Consider the following 23,574-nt stretch of genomic DNA (forward strand, 5'->3'; position numbering starts at 1 on the left):
CCGGTTCAACCGGTTGAACCGGGGACCGCAGCCTTGACCGGTCCGGTTCATAGAGTTGGATCGCTTTGATACGTAGCCGGCCGGTTGAACCCATGGCCGGCGGCCAGACCGGATAACCGGTAAACATCAGCGGTTGGGCCGGCAGAATCGGTAAAGTGAAGAGTGGAGCTTTGGGGTGTATGACGGCTTTCTAGAGAAGTTGTTTGGGGTTGTTTGTGGCTTTGAGGTGGACGACGACTTTACTCAGCTTCTATCTTGATTCCTGTAGAGAAAAAGGAGAGGTTCCATTTTTGCTTTGGGGTTGACGGCGGCAATTTAGAGAAGACAACCTAGATGACTTTTAACCCTAAATATAAAATAGTATTGCTTAAAACTTATTTTAGTACTGGGCTTTTAAAATGGCTATTTCTGAATTCTGTAATATGTATATTGGGCTTTTCTAAATCTTAAAGTAAACCTAATATGTGCCATTTTAATAATGTATAGAAGGGAAATAGAATTAGGGTAACATGTTTTATATATATAAATATTTAAATTAAATATTGTCATCCGGTTTATTAACCCGGTCCAACCGATCCGACTGGTCTGAACAGTGAACTGATAAGATGACCGGTTCAATGTCCGGTCCGGTTCTGAAAACATTGCCCTCAACTATAAATAGCAACCTCCTCCTTGATTCAAGCTCACACCTTCACTTCTAATCTAAACACTCTCTTGGAGCTCTTCTCTGGACAAGAGGACTCCCAATCTCAGTCTTTTTCTGCTCTAACACTTCCAAGTAAGTGTTTCTACTAGCTCTTTCATATTTATTTTAATTATTTGAAGTTTAAAGTCAAATAATTGACTTTCTGTTTGACTTTAGCTTCTGACCAAATTGGTCGATTCAAAGTTCAATCCGAACTTTCCTACGTGATCGTAATAACGATGGTATGATCCCTCTGTGATCATACCCTCGGATTATCACGTTCACTAGTTGAATTGATGAGTCAAGTAGGCTATGTAAAAGTCAAACTTTTGATTAAACTTCATAAATGGTATAAATGGTTTCTATAACTTATAACTCAATTATTTTGACATATGTACAAGTTATACAACTTATATAAACTGTTATTAGCATGCCCAACTCGTCAAATTCAGTTTAGAACCTCAATCTATGTCAAAAGTCAAGCAGTTTGACTTCTGCTTTGACTTTTGATTCTGACCTGTTTGGTCAACGTTAAGAACTGTTTTAAACTTGTTTTGAGACCATATTATTGTTGAGTATAACTCTCTGAAGTTATACCACTTGGTCATTCCATTTGATGGATTAATGGACTAGTCTTAAAAATATTGTTAAAAATGACCACAATACCCTTATGTGGTCAAAATAGCTACTTAAATGGTTTGAACTAAACCAAGCTATACTATGACTTTGGGACAGAATATACGTCAACTAAAAATATATTTTTAATAATTGGACTTGCCATAAACCCATCCGACCTTCCAAACCCGCCTTTACGCTCATAACTAGTTATACGAACCTAGTTTGCATAAACTAGGCGTAACGGGTCAAAACCTCTCAAAACCTTTCAAAAATAGAATGTTGGCCTAATAAACCTTTATCCAATGAGTCATTGCACTCGGATAGGTATAAACCACATTCTATCTGATCTACGCTTCATCTAGCGAAACCGATCCTGTTCTTAAGTAACAGGTCATGTCTAAGGAACTAAGTTGTGACTCGTATACATTCTAACAGATAACTAATTATGTTCATTCCAGACTATAGAACCCCCCCCCAGATATTTGGACTTGGGTTACTAATACTTTGACTTAAGGCTTTTGCTAAATTAAAACCGTTATTGGCTGGAAGCTAGCAAAAAGGTAAATACTCTTAACTTATTTGTTTTAAAACTTGAGGTATGGCGAATACGCCACTTGGAGCGGGTATTATATAAATGAGCCCTATGATTGCTTATAAATATAAAAACTCGGTTTAATCCATTTTACTTGATAACTGAAACAATTGGGGGTTATTGGTACCGTGTCCGGGCGTCCCGACTTATGAACTATTATGGCTATACGCAATAAAGTGCCGGGGTAGGCATAATGACTGTAAGACGCGTTATTTAACTTGGGTATGTACCTTAATCATTATAGTACTGAAAATGACCGGCTCTGGTCTCTGGTTCCCATTGTATGATAAGTAAGTAAATCTGGAGACAAGATAAAATCCCAATAAATATTAAATGATTACCTACGTGTTTTCTCTATGTATAAAACTCTTTTTTTGAAAAAAATATTTTAAAAATGAGTCAGTTAATTGTATTTACCAGCGAAAGCACTTTTGGTTAGCATCTCTGAGCCCTTAGCATCTTTTTTTACCCTTTTAGCCCCTAACACTAACCTCATCCATTAAATGTTAGAGGCTAAAAGGGTTAGGAAAAAAGACGTTAGTGGCCAAAAGGGTTAGAAAAAAAGGTAGGGGGCTCAGATGTTAAAAAATTCTTTTTTGAACTAAAAGGGTAAAAATTATATAACCACAAGGCCTCCATTTTGCTTTTTTGAACATCTGGGCAACGATAGTACTATAGTTTGGACTCAGCACCTGTCGTGGACAGGGGTTGTTAAGGGTATTTCTCAAAAATATTTTACTCGATCCCTTTTTGCTTAACGCACTTTTGGGTGTTACATACGTTACTTATACCAAATCACTCTGACACACAATGCAACCACTTTTATACGCTAACCGCTTTGCATGTTATACGTGTTATTCGATGAATGCTTGTATGTTATGTTTACACAATGATTGTTGCCTGACACCTTAGCAACGATAGTACTATAGTTTGGACTCAGCACCTGTCATGGACAAAGGTTGTTAAGGGTATTTCTCACGTGTCACGGTGGTGATATGTGTTGCGCATTCTACAAATCGCAGTCATGTCTGTGCATATTTCATTGTCGATAGCTTATTTGCTTCACATTCAACGTGTTACATGCTGGTTATGCGTAAACCGCTTTTCACTACTAGTATGCTATTAAACTTGTATGCTCACCTTTACACTATGTGTATTGACCTATTTTAACGTATGTGATAGATGTTTACGATGCTTTGTTATGCTTGCTTTTGTGGAATCCAGCTAAGGGAGTCTAGAAACGAATTAAATAATATTTGAGTTGTCGGAACAATGTTTGTCTTTGAGAACATTATGTCTGTAATAACTGTTTTACTTTATATGTTATGGTATGGGACGTAACGTTAAATATTTGGTAATTATAGTTGTTATGGATTTCTCCTGGACAATCTGTTTCACTTAGTGCCTCTCCCCGATGTTTCCGCCGTCGGTTGGGGTGTGACACACCTCAACAGAATGGAGTCGCTAAAAGGAAAAAAAGGACGTTGATTGAAACCACAAGGACTTTGGTTTCTGATTCTAAGCTTCTAGTTCTTTTTTAGGGAGAAGCTGTGAATATAGCTTGCTATGTTTTAAATAAAGTTTTGACTGTTAAATGTTTTAATAAAACATGTCATGAACTTATATTTAACAAAAACTAGGCCAAGCCTAAATACATTTAACATCAAAACTCGGAATCACACAATGTATATAACTCGGGATTCACAAAACCCGGAAGACATGAAACCCGGAAACCTGCAAAGCATTCTTTCTCGAAACTCCTGTATAACTCGGAACAATCTTTCTCAAAACATCCAACCTTGTTTTTTCCGGAACTCACATAACAAGAACTGTACTCCGGAACCTTACGACACAATCAATGAATCATGCATAGTAATATTATGACTACAAGATATATTAATATAGTTTTTAAAAGACTTAGTTTTACTATCTAAAAACACTTGCGGCACAACTTGTCCGTTTGACTTCTTTATCAATGTATTATAATCAACCTACTATTAATATTTTTTTTGGAATTGATTAATTTTTATTTTGTCGAAACCAATATTAAAAACCTATTTTAATACTTTTAACGATGCCAATGAGCTATAACTCAACTAGCATTGATGGGGATGTGAAGATTTGAGTTTGAGTCCATAGGTCTATAGGTCTTAAGTTTGAATTTGATCTCAGCCAGATTTTACGCAATAGACCTTTAGATGACGAGTTTTTCTTAAAACTGGAGATGTTAGATGTTAGGTTTGGGCTATCTAGGGATGTCTACATTCGTAAGAATATGGGGTCGCCTTTTATCGTTATATTACCCAAATAACCAGATTTTTATTTCGTTGGCCACGAAGAAAAATGAAAAATTAAAGGCGAAATTGAATTGTTTAGCTTTATCCATAAATAGAAAGGTATTTTGAGCTCTTCTTTTCTTCATGCGATGTAGGCACGTAGTCATGAAGATAATAGAAACGTAGTTATTGGGGGTTATATGAAACTAATTGATAATATAGGGACTAAAAAAGAAAGCAGTGATTTTCGATTTTTGAACCACTGCTCTGATTTCTTTCTCTTATCACATAGATGATGTCACCCTCTATTATTTTAGGGATCACACCTTTCCTTTTTGAAGCTATAAACCACGCGCTCTTGTCTCTTTCATTTCTCACGCGCTCCTTATGGCACGTGCTGCCAGACCTAAAACGTTTCATTTAATTTATATACTATATATCAATGTTTTAAAAACCGGTTTTTAAATCAAACCGGATTAGGCTTAAAAATGGTTCAACCAGTTGAACCAGGTTGTACCGAGTGGTTCAACCGGGTTGACTAGCTAACTCTATAATTTCATAAATTACAACATCAACTCAAAAGTTAATCCAAAAATGCATGATTACATATTAAAAGATGATTCAAAAGTAAATCCATAATAAAAAATAATCCAAAAGATAATCGAAAATCATTCAATTTTCTAACAACCTCTTTTAAATAAAAGTGTACGATATGTTTAAGCCATTTGAGTGTTTTAAGCCATTTGAGTGTTGAATGTATCATCTATTTTCGTTTCATACAATATTAAATAAGAACTTTTAGTTACGAATAATCATGATATATAAAAATTACGTAAGATAAGTAACATATATAATAAAAATAAGTAACAACTCAAACTAAATAACCCTGGGCTGGTACCGGTATTACATTTCAAACCGGTATACTGGATTTTATCGCCGGTACAAACCTTATGCCGTTTCACTTATTTACCGGGGTGTTTCGTAACGGATTTGCATCTGGAAACGGTAATACCGGTATAACCGGCCGGTATTTACCGGTTTTTAAAACATTGCTATAAATAAGCATTTCCTATGAATAGAAATGTAATTTAACATGGCATACAAACTTTATAGCAACATGTACAAATAAATAAAGCCTTTTTAGAGGGGTTGAAATTGTATTTTGAGCAAAGTTTTAAGACGTCTTGGCTTGGGGATAAAATAGAGAATTCCTCCTCCGGCATTTACTATCCATCCTGAATCCCAATTGTCAAAACCATTCGATGCTTGGTGTTCTGATTCATCACGGCAGCCCTTTAATTGAATTGCCTCCCCCTTTAAGAAACCATCAATCAATCTCCTGTTTGTATTTGCTTTTGTTTTCTTCTATTGAATCACTGAAAAGCAGATGAGTGGGGCTAGATTGTGTTCGTTATTAGGAACCATCAATCACTGGTGAGTTTCTATTACTTTTCAAATTTTCAGTTTGATTCATCTTCAATCTTATTGGAACCCTAGAATTCGTATCCATGTATATGTAAATCAATATGCAGAGGTTGAAGAGGGGTTATCGCATACATGGTTAGCCTAGGGTTAGGATGAAGATGCAGTGAGATGACGATACAGGTAAGCAAATTACATTTTAATGATGCTGATTTTGTAGTTAGGGCTTTTAATTGCTGTCTATGATGTTGAATTTTGAATTACTTTGATTTAGGGTTGAAGGTAATATTTGGTTTTAGATCTGAACTGCTGAATGGGTGAATTCGTATTATACATGTAATCTGTTTGAATCTACATTGCATGTGTCGCTTTTATGTTTGAAGCCTGGTAATTACTCTGTGAATTGTACGATTTCAGCAACCGTGGTTCATGACTAATACGCCGTTAATTGAGACTTCTGATACTAATCAGATTGTTGTGCTTGATGTAAGTATTTTTAATATGCTTTTATTGTAATTAAGAATTAGTTCTTTTGGTTACACTTTTTCAATCTCCAGCAGACTACAAAACACTATTTTTTTGGAAAAAATATTAGAAGGAACATCAAGCTTTAATCTTTTCATTAGCTTAGCATGGTTAGAAAAACCAACATAAATTTAAGATTAGATCGATTGGTTTCTATTTCTCACAAGTTAATTGATATTAAATAATCAGAATTAGATGATAAAAGTTGGTTCTTAGAGGGTCTTTTGTAAACTTGAAAATTATGACTTATTATGAAATTAATTAATAGATGAAATGACTAAAATCACATTTTTGTAGAAGATGGGAAGACGTTTTGTTAATTAAGAGTAAAATTATTTTGATTAGCTTAAAAGGAAATAATTTTATTTTGAGTAAAATGCCAAAATCGTCCCTGATATTTGGGCACTTTTGCCTGTTACATCTAAAATAAGAATTTTTTGTCTGTTTTGCACTTGTGGAATGTTGATTATGAGCTGGCCAAACTGTTGACCTCTGAGATGAAGCTTAAGAAACCTTAGAATTTCTTTGTATCTTCTGGTTTGCTTGCTTGGAGACAGAGGATCTCTCATGTTGACTTTTCCTGGTCCAAGTGCAACACTCGAGGTGCCATATTTCTTTCTTTAGAATATCATGTTACCTTAACATCTTCATTATTCAAGTTTAATATATTAATACTAATGTTTCAGCTGTGGAGATCATCGTCTGAGTTCTGTGCTTTTATTAGATCAAACCTAATACGAAATTCGTGGGTTTGGGTTTGGTATAACCGGTTTCGGGTCAGTTTCAATCGAATCCGTTTAGCGAAACGGGTCGAATCCGACGGATTCGTGGGTTACCTTTAACCCATTTATATTTTAAAAATGTATATTATTTATTAATTTAAATATGTGAATTAAAGTATCAACAATTGAAAAAAATAAGAAAAAACTTTTGGGTCAAATGAGTTGTGTTTGGGTCAACCCACGACAAAGTGTTTGGTAATAGAAGATGCGATCTGGGAGAGATTATGGGTTCTATAAAGTCTTTTGGTTAAAAAATAGGGGTAAGTTCGGTGACCTTAACTCGCCGAAGAGTGTAAATTCTCATTGTACATGATCGATCTGTTAATGTGGTTTGGCTTTGGACTAATAATAGATCATAATACCTCTAGGAGATGTATGAAACCTTAATTAAGAGGATGTTAACTTGGACATATCTCTGGTTGGGGTAACGCCGTAACGGGATCAGAAGGGGTTTGGGTCAAACCTAATACGAAATTCATGGGTTTGGTATAAACGGTTTCGGGTCAGTTTCATTCAAACACGCTCAGCTAAACGGGTCGTGTTTGGGTCGAATCCGACGGGTTCATGGGTTACCTTTAACCCATTTATATTTTAAAAATGTATATTATTTATTGTTTTAAATATGTGAATTAAAGTATTAACAATGTGTTTTGAACAGTTATTTTCCATTGATTTCATCAATCTCTATTCACAAATTCTTTCTTAAAAGTATGTTATTAAGGTTATAAGGATAGGAGGTTTTGCTACAAAATAAACTGTTTATATTTACTTTCAATACCTGATCATTCTTTTTAATAAAGTGATTTAGGATTTATTTTACACTTTTGGCAACTTTACATTAATTTCAGCGAAGTTGTTGATTTTATTGCTCTTTCGTTTGTGAAAGATGCTGCTGCTGTTCTCAAGCATTTAAAGGATCACCTCTTGACCAAAAATAAGTAAGTTCTATAAACTGAATTCTATGGTTGTGTTATATTATAATAAACTGGTGGGTCGGGACGGGTAATGGGTAAAATGAGACGCGATGATGAGTTCGAGTCTAAACGGGCCTTTTTAATAAAGTATTAATATGGTTATGGTCAAAATGGGTCATAATGGCCCGGTGTAAATCTATGCACAGATTCGTGAAGGTTTTGGCAAAGATTGAAAGTTTAGAATCTCTAAAGAATCTTGAAGAAATCGTGCAAGTATCAGATGGAATCATGGTGGCACGAGGTGATCTTGGAGTCGAAATACCACTAGAATAGGTTCCTGCAGTACAGGAAGAAATAATCGATCTGTGTAGAAAGTTAAACAAGCCTGTAATTATTGCCTCACAGCTTCTTGAATCAATGATCGAATATTCTACCCCAACTCGAGCTGAGGTATGATTTTAGCTAATAATTTTAATATAATTATTAGAAAGATTTGAAATTGATAAAAAGGTTGGAAATAGGTTGCTGATGTTTCTGAGGCGGTTAGACAACGTGCTGACGCGTTGATGCTATCTGGTGAGTCAGCGATGGGATCATATAGTCAAAAGGCTATATCCGTTTTGAGAATGACTAGCGCCCGAATGGACGGGCGTATGGCGTCGTCTTTGCAAAAGAGCAAAAAACTTTGTTGGTTCTCCTCACGGCCCCATCTCCAGTTCCGGGGAAAACCCGAGTTAGAGGTTTTGTTAGGGGAGAGAAGGCGTGTGCGTTACTGAAAGATGCAGAAACACAGAAGCTAGCACGCGCTATGCGCCCCAAAAAGCGGAAGCGGATACCTCCTTGTTAGGCCAAAACTGGTTACTTTTAGATTTTTTTTTTTTTTGCAACTGTTTTTAGAAATAGACCAATATGGTAATCTATGTTAAGGGTATTGTAGATGGTAAGTGTTGATGGAAAGTTGGTGGTATGCTCACGCCCCATATTGTCGACTCCGTGGCAACGCGCGGGTTTCCCACTAAAGATTTTAGTTACTATGATAATATAGAATACATTTTGTATGTCTTTTAACCTGACTGACCCGTTTCCTTATCGTTGCAGCATATATCCTTGAGCCCGGATCGAAAACTCATAGATGTAGTTGGGGATCATCTTAGCGGATTGCTTGTGCACTCTTCAAGTGGAAAGCCAGGAACTTGTTTGCATCCGCATGGCAGAGGGCTGCCACAGTGGAAGGCCACCTAGACTACTCGTTTGCATCCGCATGGCATCCGGATGGCCGAATCTTTTCTACAGGCAATCAAGACAAGACTTGTAGGCTATGGGATATGAGAAATCTTGCAACCCCGGTCCCGGTTCTTAAAGGCAAACATCATGTTTTAAGTAGTGCATTTGTTTAATTGACAAATCTATTCTTTTTTATAACAAATATTTTCTTAAAATAGAGTATTGTAGATGGTAAGTGTTAGTGGTAAGTTGGTGATTTGTTCATGTCTCATGTTATTGACCCCGCTGCAACGCGCGGGTCTTCCACTAGTATTCGTAAAAGAGTAAATTAGGATTTGGCTACTGTGCTCATATCACTTCCGATTTTGGCCTCTTGGTTATATTACTTCTATCCTTTAAGCCTAAAAAATAAATTTTTAACATTTGAGCTCTTAGCATCTTTTTTTACCCTTTTAGCCTCTAATACTAACCTCATCCATTAAATGTTAGAGGCCAAAAATGTTAGGAAAAAAGACGTTAGTGGCCAAAAGGGTTAGAAAAAAAGGTAGGGGGCTCAGATGTTAAAAAATTCTTTTTTGAACTAAAAGGGTAAAAATTATAATTGAGTAATGATTGGTATGAGTCTTTATGACTACACCCTCTTGTGATATAAAATCTCCCTCTTGCTTTTTTCACCACTTGTCGCATAACGCTCCCGAAAGGACTTTATGACTACACATGGTCTTAGACTACCCGTACTCGTTACAATTGTGGGCATTTTTGTTGAATTCCACGCTCCAAAACGCCGTGGAGTTCGCCCCCTAGGTGTTTTTTTTTTCACTAAAATTCGTTTTTGCGTTCTTTTTTTCACGCTCGTGTTCAAAAGCTTTGGCGAATCACTTTTGTTCTACTTTTTCCTTGTCCAATAAAGATTTTTGATGTTTTTTTTTAATTTAATTTTATTTACACCCTTTTTTTAATATAATACTCACATCCTCACTACACTCATTTTAGAAAAATGCCCCATAATGTCCAATTGCTGACTGCACTATCACATGACACACAACGCCCATAGGTAGATGCATTATTCATGTGTACCACTACACATGGTCTTAGAAAGAGAGTTTTTTTCTAGTTTTTAGAAAGGGAGTTAATATTCACATATCCCTCCTCTTTATCTCTCCCTACACATACATAGATACATATAGAGAGATAGAGTAAAAAATGGTATAAGAATAAGATGTAGAGATATGAAAATAATGAGAGCCTTTTAGAAAACATTATACAAAACGTCATTTAGATGTTTATATATTTTTTAATGACAAAAAATGTTTCTTTTAGTTTACTTTTACATTTATTGACAAAAGATCAAATATAAGTACCTTTAACGTATAAAACGTATGAACTGAAGGTTTTGCTGAAAAAAATGCGGTGACATTTTCGTAATTATCAAAATTACTCTACAAATGATCTTGTAGGGTAATATTGATATTGTAGGGTAATTTTGTAAAACTATCTTGTAAGGTAATTGTGATCTTTGTAGGGTAATTTTGAAGAGTATTATAATTACTCTACCAATGATCTTGTAAGCTAATTTTGATCTTCTAGGGTAATTTTGTAGAGTATTATAATTATTCTACAAATGATCTTGTAGGTTAATTTTGAATTGTATATTGTTTGATAAATTAGTAGAGTAATTTTGATAATTAACCTACGAACACATTTTACAAAATTGCCGTACGAGCAAATAATTACGAAAATGCCACCTCATTTTTTTTTTCGCTTTTTCATACATTTCGTACGTTTTGTACGATAAAACACTTTGTACATAAACTTAACTTTACATTTATAATCATAAATTACTTTCATTATTCAGGTTTGAATATGATACATCCTTTAAAAAAAACATTTGTTTATATCAAATGAGTTAGCTTACGTTAACATTTACATTTATATATAAAAAATTATAGGTTTTGTTTTTCATTTAAAAGTCATCCTTAGATCACGGTCCTCCCAACCACCGGAGTGATCCCACTCCGGGAGCCGTTACCCAACTGAGCTAGCTCTGCAGTGAATTCACCTTGCCGAGTTCTTACCCTAGGCGACATATGTCACTCCCAAGACTCGAACCCGGTACCTCTGGGAAGAGGTGTTGGTGGCCAACTGGGCTACCCCAGTTGGTTAGTGGAAGACACCTTACCCTTAGGCGTTTTTCGCTATGTGGCAGTTTAGTCAGCAATGATACATTATGAGGCGTTTTTCTAAAATGAGTATAGTGGAGATGTGGGCATTGTGGGGTATTATGTTGAAAGGGATATAAAAAAATTAAATAAAAAAAAACCATCAAAAAGGGTATTGGACACCAAAAAAGAAGAAAAACTGTCATTGGCCAAAGAAAAAAGTGGGGTCGTGAAAAAAAGGACGCTTCTTGGATTTTTTTTTTTATTTTTTTTTGAAAAAACACCAAGGGTATATTTGGGGCGTGATGGGGCATTTTTGAGGGTAAAAATGCTCAAAAACCCTCTTCTACGGATGTTGTTAACATCATTTAAAAAAATTATATGTTTTGTTTTTCATTAAAAAGTGATAGCTTACATTAACATTTACATTTACTTCAGTTAGGCTTTCTAAAATGACGATGCTGCCTTTACTCGTCAAATTATCTAATTTTTTAAAACTGTTTGAGCACTCTTTATAAAAATGTAATTTTCAGCTAGATTTTTATTTTTTATATATCTATTTTCACTTGTTTAATAAAAAAACAAATTAAATACTTACAAGTTACAGCCGCGGCGGGTCGATTTTAAGCAAGCTCATATGACAATGTAAATTAAAATAAGCAAGCGAGAAGGGTTATTACGACACTTAATACAGCAACCGAAAGATAAAAACCAAAGCAATGAAGTTGTAAGTATACCTAAAAGGATATCTACACGTGGTATACATCGATCAAAAGCCATAAAAATAAATAACGTTACGAGTTTCGATAGATGTACCAATGTCGGTATCGGTTTTGTACGTCGTACCAACACTTGCTAAAGCCAACACTGCCAAAAAACACTATACTTTGAATATAACTTTGTTTTCATCTATTTTTATAACGATACTTTAAAAAAACACCCATGCTTGTTCAGTTTTTACAAAAAAATAAGCATAAGTTATTAAAAATAAATCAATCATATAAAAATTAAATGGCGTTATTTATTTAAGACCTTCCGTAGTTGTGGAGCATATAGTGCCAAAGCCGAACATGGCGCCCTATAGTGCCACCCCCACACTGCCCCCGGGGCGTTATACCACCTAAATCCGGATTCTCGCAAAGATTATCACGGCGCCAAACAAGAAAAAACTATCAAACGCACATATATAACCCCACAACTACATAACCCCTACTACACACTCAAGTTATATAACTCTCAATAACCCTGTTTTCTTACACATTTATCATATAACCCCTTATTTATATAACCTCACTACATATGACCTAATAACAACATTGAAAATCTTGTTCTTTTAAATCTTTTTTAGAATGCATTTGAGTTGTCTATTTCAAAACAACAAATGTTTTTGATGGACACGAGATACTAAAAAGTTGATACTCAATTTTTTGTTAGTTACCTGCAAAATGGAACTCTTTATTAAAAAGCAACAAGGACTTAGCAAGTAGCAAAGAGCCTAATATAAGGACTTAGCAAGAAACAAAGAGCCTAATATAGTTTACAAATTACACCAACCACCTGTTATTACAAAGAAAACATACACCAATGTTCCCAACTCTAGCTATGGTTTATTGACGTATTTTTTCACCTATAAGAATGATAGCGTTTCTCTTTTAACGACAAATGTGGATCACTAACGGACCACTAGAGTATCATCGTACCACCAGTGGAACCACCTGATCATATCCATATGATAGCGTTTCTCTTTCAACGACAAATGTGGATCACTAACGGACCACTAGAGTAATCCATATTTAATCATAAACACCCATAATTCATATTGATGTCGAGATGATGGTAGAAAACTCGAAATGCTTTAGAAAGTGTTGTATTTGACTTAAACCTCATCCCTTGTAAGCCTTGTATATTACACCAACTTATGATACGAGTTTTTGCGAGCCGGCATCTCATGAACTTGCGTCCCGGTTCGCCTCTTCAATAAATATATGATAAGTAACAACTAAGTTTATGTTATAAATACAAAATGTTCTTATAAGTGAAGATAAACTTGTTCTAACATGGTATATAAATAGTTTTAATCTTTTTTATTTCTTTTGTTTTTTATGGTTAAATAGTATTTGGATATGGAATAAAGGGGACTAAATGTAACCTATCCACAACTATACTTTGTAGGTGACATTTTATTTTCCAAATTGATGCATGGAATCCATTGTCCACCACTTTTACTTGCTATGGAAGATATGAATCAAATCTGTTCCTTGTACTCTGTTTTTTTGACTTTAGCAGAATGCTTCTACTCCACTCTTTCCATGTGACTTCTAAAGCATCATTTCAAATTTACTTCATTGCTAACATTTTTTATTCTCTTGTCATGGGGGACAAGGAAATTATCTTTTTACATAGCAAATAAAGGTAAAAAAAATATATCATTCTAAAGCATTCTTCTAGTGAAATTAATTATACAAAAAAATGTTTCATCAGCATGAATAATGATACATTCTACTTTTGTGTTTTATTATCATCTTAATAGCATTGTAAGGCCAGGAAAATGAAATCAAGATATTGTAGGGAGAAACAAGTATGGACATGTGACACTAGAAGTGTAAATTATACATGCAAATTAGAGTAACATTATTTTGACACAGTATACACCAATCATCATCATCATACTCTTTATATCACATCAATAGCAAAGCTAAGACGTTCATATATACCAAGAATATATATATTTATTTTAAATGACAAACTCTCACATTGTTTACTCTTCAGGTGAACGTAGTGGGCGCAAAGACACATAGGCATATTGACACCTGCCAAACCGATCCAAATGGGCGCCAAGGATGGGATTAGCCCCTTCTCCATTGAGCTAGTAACGCCCGGAAGTTGCACCATTTTTTTAAGAATCGATGCAGCATTTAACATCCCAACGTTGGAACCAAACGCTATGTAAACTCTTTTAAGAATATCCTCGAGAGCGTGTGTGACCAAACAAATGAACAATCCTTGTGAACGAGTACAATGTTTTCTCCCAGATTTTTACAGATAAATTGTATGTTAGAAACACGAACATCATACACGCAAGTTATAAACTTATAAATGATCAAACGTATCAAAATCAAAATCAGGAGCTCTAATTCTAAAAATAGAACATTTCCATTTGACCCCTCATTTCAAAACTCGCGAACCCTTCAGATTCCAGTGAACTACTATTTTATAATCTAATGGCGTTTCCGACGACCACCTTTCTTTCCATGGTTCTTTTTGCCACCCTTCTTCTTGCCGCCTTTACCAAGCCCATGACCACCAGAACCACCACCAAACCCGTGATCACCTGAACCACCACCAAACCCATGACTTCTGGAGCCACCACGGTCACTAGAAGACGCGTTAGATTTCAACAACTCTTTAACATCGAGTACACCATTTCTAAAATGGCCAGCTGTTGACATCAGTACTCTATCCTCGGGTTTGTGCGAGGCAGATTCCCGTTTGCTACGGTTTCCACGCTTCCCTCCAATTTCAGTTACACTATATAAAAGTTGTCACTAACAAAAAACAAATGAGTATTATAAGAGAAACTTAAGAAACCTCTTGTAACGCCTTTTGATCCCTTTCTTTCTGATTTTTCATCACCGCTCGCGCTACGCTTAAAGGCAGGCTTCTTCGGAGGCTATGACATAAAAGAAGATTATGTCTTAATTTCCATAACAATTTTTATAAAAATAAACTTGGTTTCCTATATATAACGGAACAGTTTATAAAAGTCTCACCTTTCCACCGAGAGAAACTATATTCTTGTTTTCCAAAGCCTTTTTCTCTTTCCATGTCATATGAGAGGGGCCTGAATGTATAAGTATATGAGATATATGCTTTTTTATGTAATCAACGTAAGAATGACAGAAAGAAATGAAAGTATTACCCATATACTCGATATCTTTCATTATTGATTTCAGTTCCATCCTGGTGGATTTCAAATCCATGTATGTTGAAGTTTCCTCCTTTTTGTTTCCTTGCTTTCTCTTATCCATTTTCATTGACTGACATGACAATAAGAGATGAGCATGTATTAAGTCACTTACTCAACAAAGGTATACTTAACAGATACAAGTAAAAAAATGAACAAATACTAAACATTTGGAGAAGAAAATTGGTTATGAAAGATACAAACATTAGTTCAAACTTTTTTTAGCATAAGTTAGCATGAAAAAATAGGTTTTAAAAGCGCGCCCCAGGTGTGAAGCATTGGTCCAAGCGCTTCACTATGGCTGAAGCAGCGCCATCACATAAGACGGGGATGCGGCCAAGGTTTAAAAGAACGGAAACGAGTTTCGAGGCGTTTTCCCTTCGCCTCACGAGGCGTAAGCCTCGAGGCGAAACGAGGCGTAAGGCCGAGGCAGTATTAATAAACAAATAAAAAAATTATATATATATTATAAAAATAATAAGACTAACTAATTTCATCATCAGATTCATCAAAATCATCAAAAGCATACATAAAAAAAGACATGAAATGCTTGAAATTGACACAAAAAGTCAAAAACATCAAAAACAACTATGAAAATCCCCTGAGGCGCAGCCTTTCATAGCGCCTCAGCCCCTCTGAATAAACCCTATCTAGCTAATTCAAGCGATTACATAACCAATGTAATTCAATAAACCCTATCTAGCTAATTCAATAACCAGCTAAGCTAATTCAATAAACCCTAACTAGCTAACCAGCTATGATTGAACAATATTTTTCATAAACCCTAAGCCTGGATTGAACTTACAATTCAATAAACACATTAACTAACTACTAATAAACCAACAATCAAATTGAAATTCAGACTTTAATTACCTTAAGTTGAATGAAACCAAGATTCGGAAAGCAATCTGGCCACGAAAAACGCCGAAACACAGAGCCGAGATTCGCCGGAGACTCACCGACGGCGTTTTGGTGATGATAGCTGCAAGCCGGAACGACAAGATGACGGATTGAGGGTTGAGGATTCGTATGTTGTGAGACTAGGAATGATCTGGAATTGGAATTGGAATTTGTATAGGAATTAGAATTTGAAGCAATTGGATTTGGAATTTAAACATTCCAGTTAGAATTGGAAATTGTTGGAATTGGAATCTCAATTCCATTTTTGTTGTGTTTGGTTGTCAAATGAATTGGAATCCATCACCTGGCACCCACAACCACCAGTTCGGGTCGAAATGGTTCGCGTCAAAACGGTTCGATTCGAAAGGTACGGGTCGAAACGGTTCAATTCGAAAGTACGGGGCGAAACAGTTCGGTTCGAAACGCAACTGGTTGAAACGGTATGGGTCGAAACGGTTCGCGTCGAAACGATACGGGTCAAAACTGTTCGCGTCGAAACGGTACGGGTTCAAACGGTTCGGATCAAAACCAGTATGGGTCGAAACGGTTCGGATTGAAACGGTCCGGGTTGAAACGGTGCGGGTCGAAACGGTCGAAGATTCCAATGAATTTACTTTAGGGGGCGTTTGGTTCGCAGGAATTCAATGGAATTTAAGGGAATTGGAATTTGAATTCCATCACTTAACATGTTTGGTTCACAGAATTTGATGGAATTGGAATCCCAATTCCAATATTCATGTGTTTGGTTGACAATGGAATTGGAATTGGAATTAGGCATGAATTCCTTCAAATTCCTTTAACTAAAGGATTTCAAAATCCTTCCTATATGTGAAGGAATTAAGGTAAATTCATTTGAATCTTCATCCGTTTCGACCCGTACCGTTTCAACGCGAACAGTTTCGACTCGTATCATTTCGACGCGAACAGTCTCGACCCGTAACGTTTTGACGCGAACCGTTTTGACCCGTACCGTTTCTACCCAAACCGTTTCGACCCGTACCGTTTCAAACCGAACCGTTTCGACCCGTAGCGTTTCTACCCAAACCGTTTCGACCCGTGCCGTTTCGAACCGAACCGTTTCGACCCGTACCGTTTCTACCCAAACCGTTTCGACCCGTACCGTTTCGAACCGAACCGTTTCGACCCGTACCGTTTCGAACCGAACCATTTCAACCCGTACCATTCCGAATCGAACCGTTTCGAACCGAACCGTTTCAACCCGTGTCGTTTCGAATCGAACCGTTTCGATGCGAACCGTTTCAACCTGAACCGTTTCGAACCGAACCGTTTCAACCCGTACCATTCCGAATCGAACTGTTTCGACCAGTACCGTTTCGAACCGAACCGTTTCAACCCGTGCCGTTTCGAATCGAACCGTTTCGATGCGAACCGTTTCAACCTGAACCGTTTCGAATCGTACCGTTTCGACCGGTGCCGTATCGACCAGTACCGTTTCGAATCGAACCGTTTCGACGCAAACCGTTTCGAATCGAACCGCTTCGATCCGAATCGTTTCGACCTGAACTAGTGGTTGTGGGTGCCGGGGTGATGGATTCCAACTCATTTGACAACCAAACACAACAAAAATGGAATTAAGATTCCAATTCCAACAATTTCCAATTACAATTGGAATGTTTAAATTCCAAATCCAATTCCTTCAAATTCTAATTCCTGTACAAATTCCAATTCCAATTCCAAATCATTCCGTGAACCAAACGCCCCCTTAATTATTTCACATATAGGAAGAATTTTGAATTCCTTTAGCTAAAGGAATTTGAAGAAATTCATGCCTAATTCCAATTTCATTGTCAACCAAACACATGAAGTTTGGAATTGAGATTCTAATTCCATCAAATTTTGTGAACCAAACATCTTAAGAGATGGAATTCAAATTCTAATTCCCTTGAATTCCATTGAATTCATGCAAACCAAACGCCCCTTAATATCAGTGGCGGATCCAGGAATTTTTCTCACTGGTTTCACTTTTAACAGTGTCTGAATTTCGGTCAACCCGACGTTAGTTTTTTCGGGTCGGGTCGGGCCGGGCTTTACCACTAAAGTCACTTTTTTCCTATGATGCTTCAAAGCATTCCTATCCCACTATCTATCTTTGTCTCTAAAAAACAAGAACGAATTCGAGTTAGAACCGGTACCATAGTTATCAAAGGCGCGAAGCGCACTCAAGGCGCTTAGGCTCCGCTTAGGGCCTAGGCGATAGGCGCAAAAAAAGCGTGGGCCTGAGAAAAAAAAAGCGCACTTAAATAAAAAATAAAATAAAAAAGTTCATTAAAGCAATAAAGTACTCAAAACCAAAACAAAAATGTTCACACTTGCATTTAAAAAGTCTTAGATAACAAAATACTCAAAACCAACATGTTAATATTCGAAAACAAATAGTTCATTAAAGTAATAAAAGAGTAAGCAAAAAAATACTGCAGTAAAGCCCTATAAATACTGCAGAAAAAGTGGAATTTACGAATTAATACAAACTGAATATTACTAAACGGGATTTTGATCTTTAGTGATATCATTTGTTAGTAAAATCCCTGCAGAAAAAGGGGATTTTACGACTTAATAAAGAAAAATATTAAATATCAATAGGATTTAGGCTGCGCTATAATTAGCTTGGAAGCAAAAGCGCAACTACTGGGAATCGCCCAGAAAAAACGCCTAGGCGCCAAAAGCGCACGCTTTTGATAACTATGACCGGTACATCTAAAAATGGTCATTTTAGTTCGAATTACAACGACAAAAGCATTAAACTTGACCAAATGAGCCGGTTTGACAGTTCCAATGACAAAAGCATCTATAGCTGAACCATTTCCATTGCTTATTAGTTAAGAGATTCTCTTAATCGGTTAATAGAGATTAAATGAAATTAAATTAATTTCTATCTAATAACCACCAAGAAAACTAAAATGAATTTTCAAGTAAATAACAAAAAAGCTCAGCGATGACCCAGAAGACCTGCAACGAACAGAATAGCTTTTTGACTAACAAGTAATCAACTAAAGCTCAGCCATGTGTTCACGCTTTTGTTTAACTCTATGAGTTTAAAATTAAAAAGAACAAAGAACATAAAAACGAGCTGACATGGGATTCGAACTCAAGATGTCAAGTTTGAAAAGAGCGCCCTTTACCAGTGAAGCTATGTCTACAAATCAAGTCTTAATCCAACAGACGTTTAACAAATCTAATTCTCAATTTATGTATAAACAAACTAACAGATGGTTGTTAACAGATCAAGTCTACAAATCTAATTCTCAATTTATGTAATCAACAGATTAACCGAACAAATGAGATGATGATGATAATCGATTAATAAGATAAACTAACCTTAATCGCTGATTCGGATAAACAAAGTGAAGGCTGTCGTCGGCGGAGGCGGAGCAGCGGAGGCCGGAGAGGAAGAACGCCAGTGTCGGCAGCAATCGACGGAGGAGGTGACTGAGAGAGTGAGCCCTGAAGGTAGGTGGAGCTGCTGATGTTTCTTCGTTATTGTTCTGTCTGCGGCGGGTTGGTTTGTGTTATAACCCTAAATGGGTTTTATTACATTAAAGAAAAAAAAGAAAAAAAGAACAAAAAAACATTATCAATGTCTTGTACGGGATTCGAACCAGGGTAACTTAAAGAGAATAAGATGGAAATAACAAGTGGAACCAAGGATTCTTTTGTTTATGGGTTCCCTTTAAATTTTATTTATGAGTTCCTTTTCAGTTTGTTAAATATATTTACACTAAAAATTAAAAACTGAATGGGTTCCCGGGAACCCGTAGTTTCTTAATAAGTCCGCTCCTATTTAATATCATACGAAAGACTTAGGAGCTTGAAGCTATTTTCATAGTTGCAAAAAGTTAATAATAGATCATGGAAATTTTCAACCTTAAAATAAGTATGCTTTTCATTAGTTATAAGAAGTTGTATGGGTAAAGGGTTGGGTCCAATTTCAAGTAAGAGTTTAAACTTCGGTAACATCGTTTTTAATTTTTTTAATGGAAGTTGGTATTAACCGAAAACAATATAACTAGACGAATTACCTAGATGCAAGTATGCAAATGCTAATTGAGATCGACTTTAAGACAATATTTGCTAAAAGATTCTAGTCCCTCCAAAACTACATTGGATACGAGTTTTCTCTCTTAATCAACTAACAACATGATAAATGGGGTGGTGGTCCATTGGCAAAGGCAAAGTCTTAGACACTTTAGGGGGAGGTCTTGGGTTCAAGTCCCACAGACGACAGTTATAAAAGAAATTTACCGTTAAAAAACAAAAAATAACAACATTAGCACGATTATTTATGTAATATCATAAATAAATAATAATAACAAACATGGTCGCTCTATCGTTTTTGGAGACCTTGAGCAAACTACAAAATCAAGATCCTTTCAAAAAAAAAAAATCTTTTCAATGTAAATCCTCCTCCTTTACCCAAACTTGGGAGTTGGAACCGGCAATTATGACTAAAAAGTTTATAATTGGCCGAGTTAATTTTTTTTTAAATTTTATGTTGTGTACAAATATAATATATATTTAGATTGAATTCATTTTTCTTTTGTTAATTGGTGCAAATTATTTGATAAAAAAATCATATAATCGATTTCTAATAAAAAAAAAATCTTTTCCAGTCCACAAACAGAAAACAATGTAATACCAAATTCCCTAAGCAATTTTCTTTTTTTCTTTTCTGATATCTAATTTGTAGTTAGTTCACCAATATGCTAATAGCAAATTAAAATTAGCAATTGGAATCTGAGTAGTGTCTTTTCTAGAGTTAATTACATAGTTAGTCCCTATGGTTTGCATAAAATAACATACTTAGGTACTAATAGTTTAAAATCATCTTCTAGGGTATTAACTTTTCATTTTGTAACATTTGGAGGTATTAACTTCTAGGGTATTAACATAGGTAGTCCCTGTGCTTTGCACAAAATAAAATACTTAGGTACTAATAGAATGTGATTTTAAGCCTACAAATAACGTTAATACCCTCAAACGTTATAAAATGAAAAGTTAATACCCTAGAATGTGATTGTAAACTATTAATACCTAAGTATGTTATTTTGTGCAAACCACATGTACTAACTATGTAATTAACTCGTCTTTTTTATAACTATCTTAAGTGGTTTCTTTCAACCCAGTAAATCAGCAATACTAATAACCAATCCCTTTTGTGAGGCTTGAATACTTGATATCCCAAAAAGATTATCAGTAGGCAATATGAAATCGCAAAATCAAGTTACAAAAATGATTTTCTTATGCTTACTCAATTGCAAACCGCATTACACACACAAATGAGTAGATTACTATAAAAACATACTAATTACCTGGATAATCCTTGCGAAGCTTGCAATTGAGACATTGAGCAACCATCGACGCCAATTGATTACCCCTAATTTCACACCCAATTGCCATTCACGCCGGTTGCAATTAGCGAGTTCGCGAGGAATGAGGATAGGAGCGGAGGATGCATTGAAGGTAGACGACAACGTTCAAGAAAAAGGAGGGATTTGATACATTTTTCAAGTTTTGGGCCTAGACATTTTACTTGTTTGAGCGATTATGCCTTTACTTATTTGTTTGTTCATTTGAGCCATATAAACATGTAATGCATAAAAAAGAATTGGGGCCTCTATTTTTTCAGGGCCCTAAGCCTTTGCCTGGTCTACTAAGCCTATTGGGCTGGCTCTGAGAACAAAGCATAAGCTTCTTTTCTTTTAAATACCTTCTAAGGACCTTGTTATCACCAAGTCTTCCCTTTAAAATAGGCACCCCGGTTATATCCAACTCATGTTCTCATGATCTTATAGGCAAACCGCTCTAAACTAGTTAAGACTTAAGATTGACTCGTTAAAATCTCAAATCAAACCGACCTCGCATTTGAGCTTTATACATCTTCTTTTTTGTGTATTGTGATTAAACATAGCTAGCTAAGTTAGTTGATTTAGATAAATAATCTTTCTTGCTATGTGACTGATAGGATATGAATTTTGAATTATCACCCATTTTAATTGACCCAATTTTTTTTTAACTGGCCAAATTTTACCCTCTACCAAAGATCTCTTTTATTCGTCATTGGTTAAAGATAATTAAAATTTAAAACAGATAACATTCTGAATTAAAAACGGTACCCGATAAAACAGTTTTACCAATTTAATTAATCCATAACTATTATTTATTTGAACTGAGATGAAACTCGAAAGTCGGTTAAGTATTAGTTATTCCTAGAATATAACACCAATTCAAGTTATTAATTTTGTTTATAACTTTATATTTGTATGCAAGTCATCCGTTGTTTGCTCTTGAGATAAAGGACCTTCTGAATATGGCTTCGAACAAGAAAGGAAATGCATGGGTCAAGAAAGTCATTCATGGTATTGTTATGATAACTATGTGGGTGATTTGGAAAGCTCGTAACGAGAAGATGTTTAGAAGAAAGGAGGCGAATGTGGTCGACGTTGTTGCTTCTATTAAATCTTTGGCTTTTTTGTGGCTTAGGTCTCGCTCCAGATTTAAGAATATTGTTTGGAAAGATTGGGCTTTAAATCCGTTGTATATGTTGTAGTTGGTTTGCGGTGGTCCTTACTTTGAGGTCCGCTCGCTCTTTTGAATGAAGTTTAATTTTCAAAAAAAAAAAAAATACAAGTAAGCCAAACCGCGTATATAACCGTAAATCCATAGTAGGCCATGTGACCACTAGTTAACGAATCATGTGGCTTAAAATTTATATTTTAATCAATAGTTGAAAAAGTCCTATTGCTAGTAATTTCTCCGATCTTACAAAAATTATATTATCTGCGCAAATTTGTTGAATATATAAGGTACATTTAATGTTTATACTATTATACATAGTATTAATTTACATAATATTATCTGCGCAAATTTGTTGAATACATAAGGTACATTTAATGTTTATACTAGAGATGGGCATAATACTCACTTTCAAACCAGACATGGTAGAAACTATCTAGAACCGGTTCCACTTCCAACCCGATGTATAGAAGAACCAATTCCGGGTTCAAAAAACCCGTAGGTTCCTACCCGGAACCGGTTCCAGTATAAACACAAAGAACCAATAGGATTTAAATAAAACCAAATACATTAAAACTTAAACCCATGCATCTTTTTTTTCTTTCTCGTCCATTCCTTTCTCACTTTTACTTTCTTATCTTTTCCCTTGTTAATTTAACTCGAGAAGAGAGCGTTAAAGTAAGTACTTAAATAAATCAAAATTAAGTGAAAATAAAACCAGACGAAAAAAAACCAAGTGTCAATTAAATATAATGAGGTTTGAACGAATCAAATTTTAAGTTGAAGCAAAAGAAAAAGTAATTCATTCCAAAAATCCAAAGTCTTTCAAAAGATGTATATAACCCCATATATAAACAGTAAACACACACATATTCTAACAATATAAAGCATTATTTCTCATTGTGTAATTAATAATTAATGAATATGAGATCAAAGAGTCTCATTGTTTTCTTCTTGGTTATATTCTTTGCATTTGTCATAG

General features: G+C 35.4%; 1 protein-coding gene and 1 long non-coding RNA gene across 8 annotated transcripts; one reads left to right on the plus strand and one right to left on the minus strand.

Moving 5' to 3' along the window:
• The first annotated feature begins 5,388 nt into the window (after positions 1-5,388).
• Positions 5,389-9,302, plus strand: LOC110920902. Of its 7 annotated transcripts, none has more exons than XR_002581975.2 (8): positions 5,389-5,605; positions 5,704-5,776; positions 5,868-5,929; positions 6,011-6,721; positions 7,787-7,838; positions 8,021-8,264; positions 8,336-8,656; positions 8,913-9,302. It is a non-coding gene; the product is annotated as an uncharacterized LOC110920902 (long non-coding RNA). The 7 variants fall into 7 exon arrangements; XR_002581980.2 differs by having other exon boundaries at positions 5,868-5,875; XR_004885475.1 differs by having other exon boundaries at positions 5,868-6,721; positions 6,805-7,838.
• A 5,113-nt stretch (positions 9,303-14,415) lies between these two features.
• Positions 14,416-15,225, minus strand: LOC110925422 (glycine, alanine and asparagine-rich protein). Its single transcript, XM_022169378.1, has 4 exons — positions 15,117-15,225; positions 14,968-15,038; positions 14,786-14,867; positions 14,416-14,708 (listed from the first exon to the last, which is right to left on the minus strand). The coding sequence occupies exons 1-4, from the start codon at positions 15,223-15,225 to the stop codon at positions 14,416-14,418; spliced, it is 555 nt and encodes a 184-aa protein (XP_022025070.1).
• Between the last annotated feature and the right edge of the window lie 8,349 nt (positions 15,226-23,574).

The sequence above is a fragment of the Helianthus annuus genome, chromosome 17 (genome assembly GCF_002127325.2).
Source record: "Helianthus annuus cultivar XRQ/B chromosome 17, HanXRQr2.0-SUNRISE, whole genome shotgun sequence".
NCBI classification, from domain to species: Eukaryota; Viridiplantae; Streptophyta; class Magnoliopsida; order Asterales; family Asteraceae; genus Helianthus; species Helianthus annuus.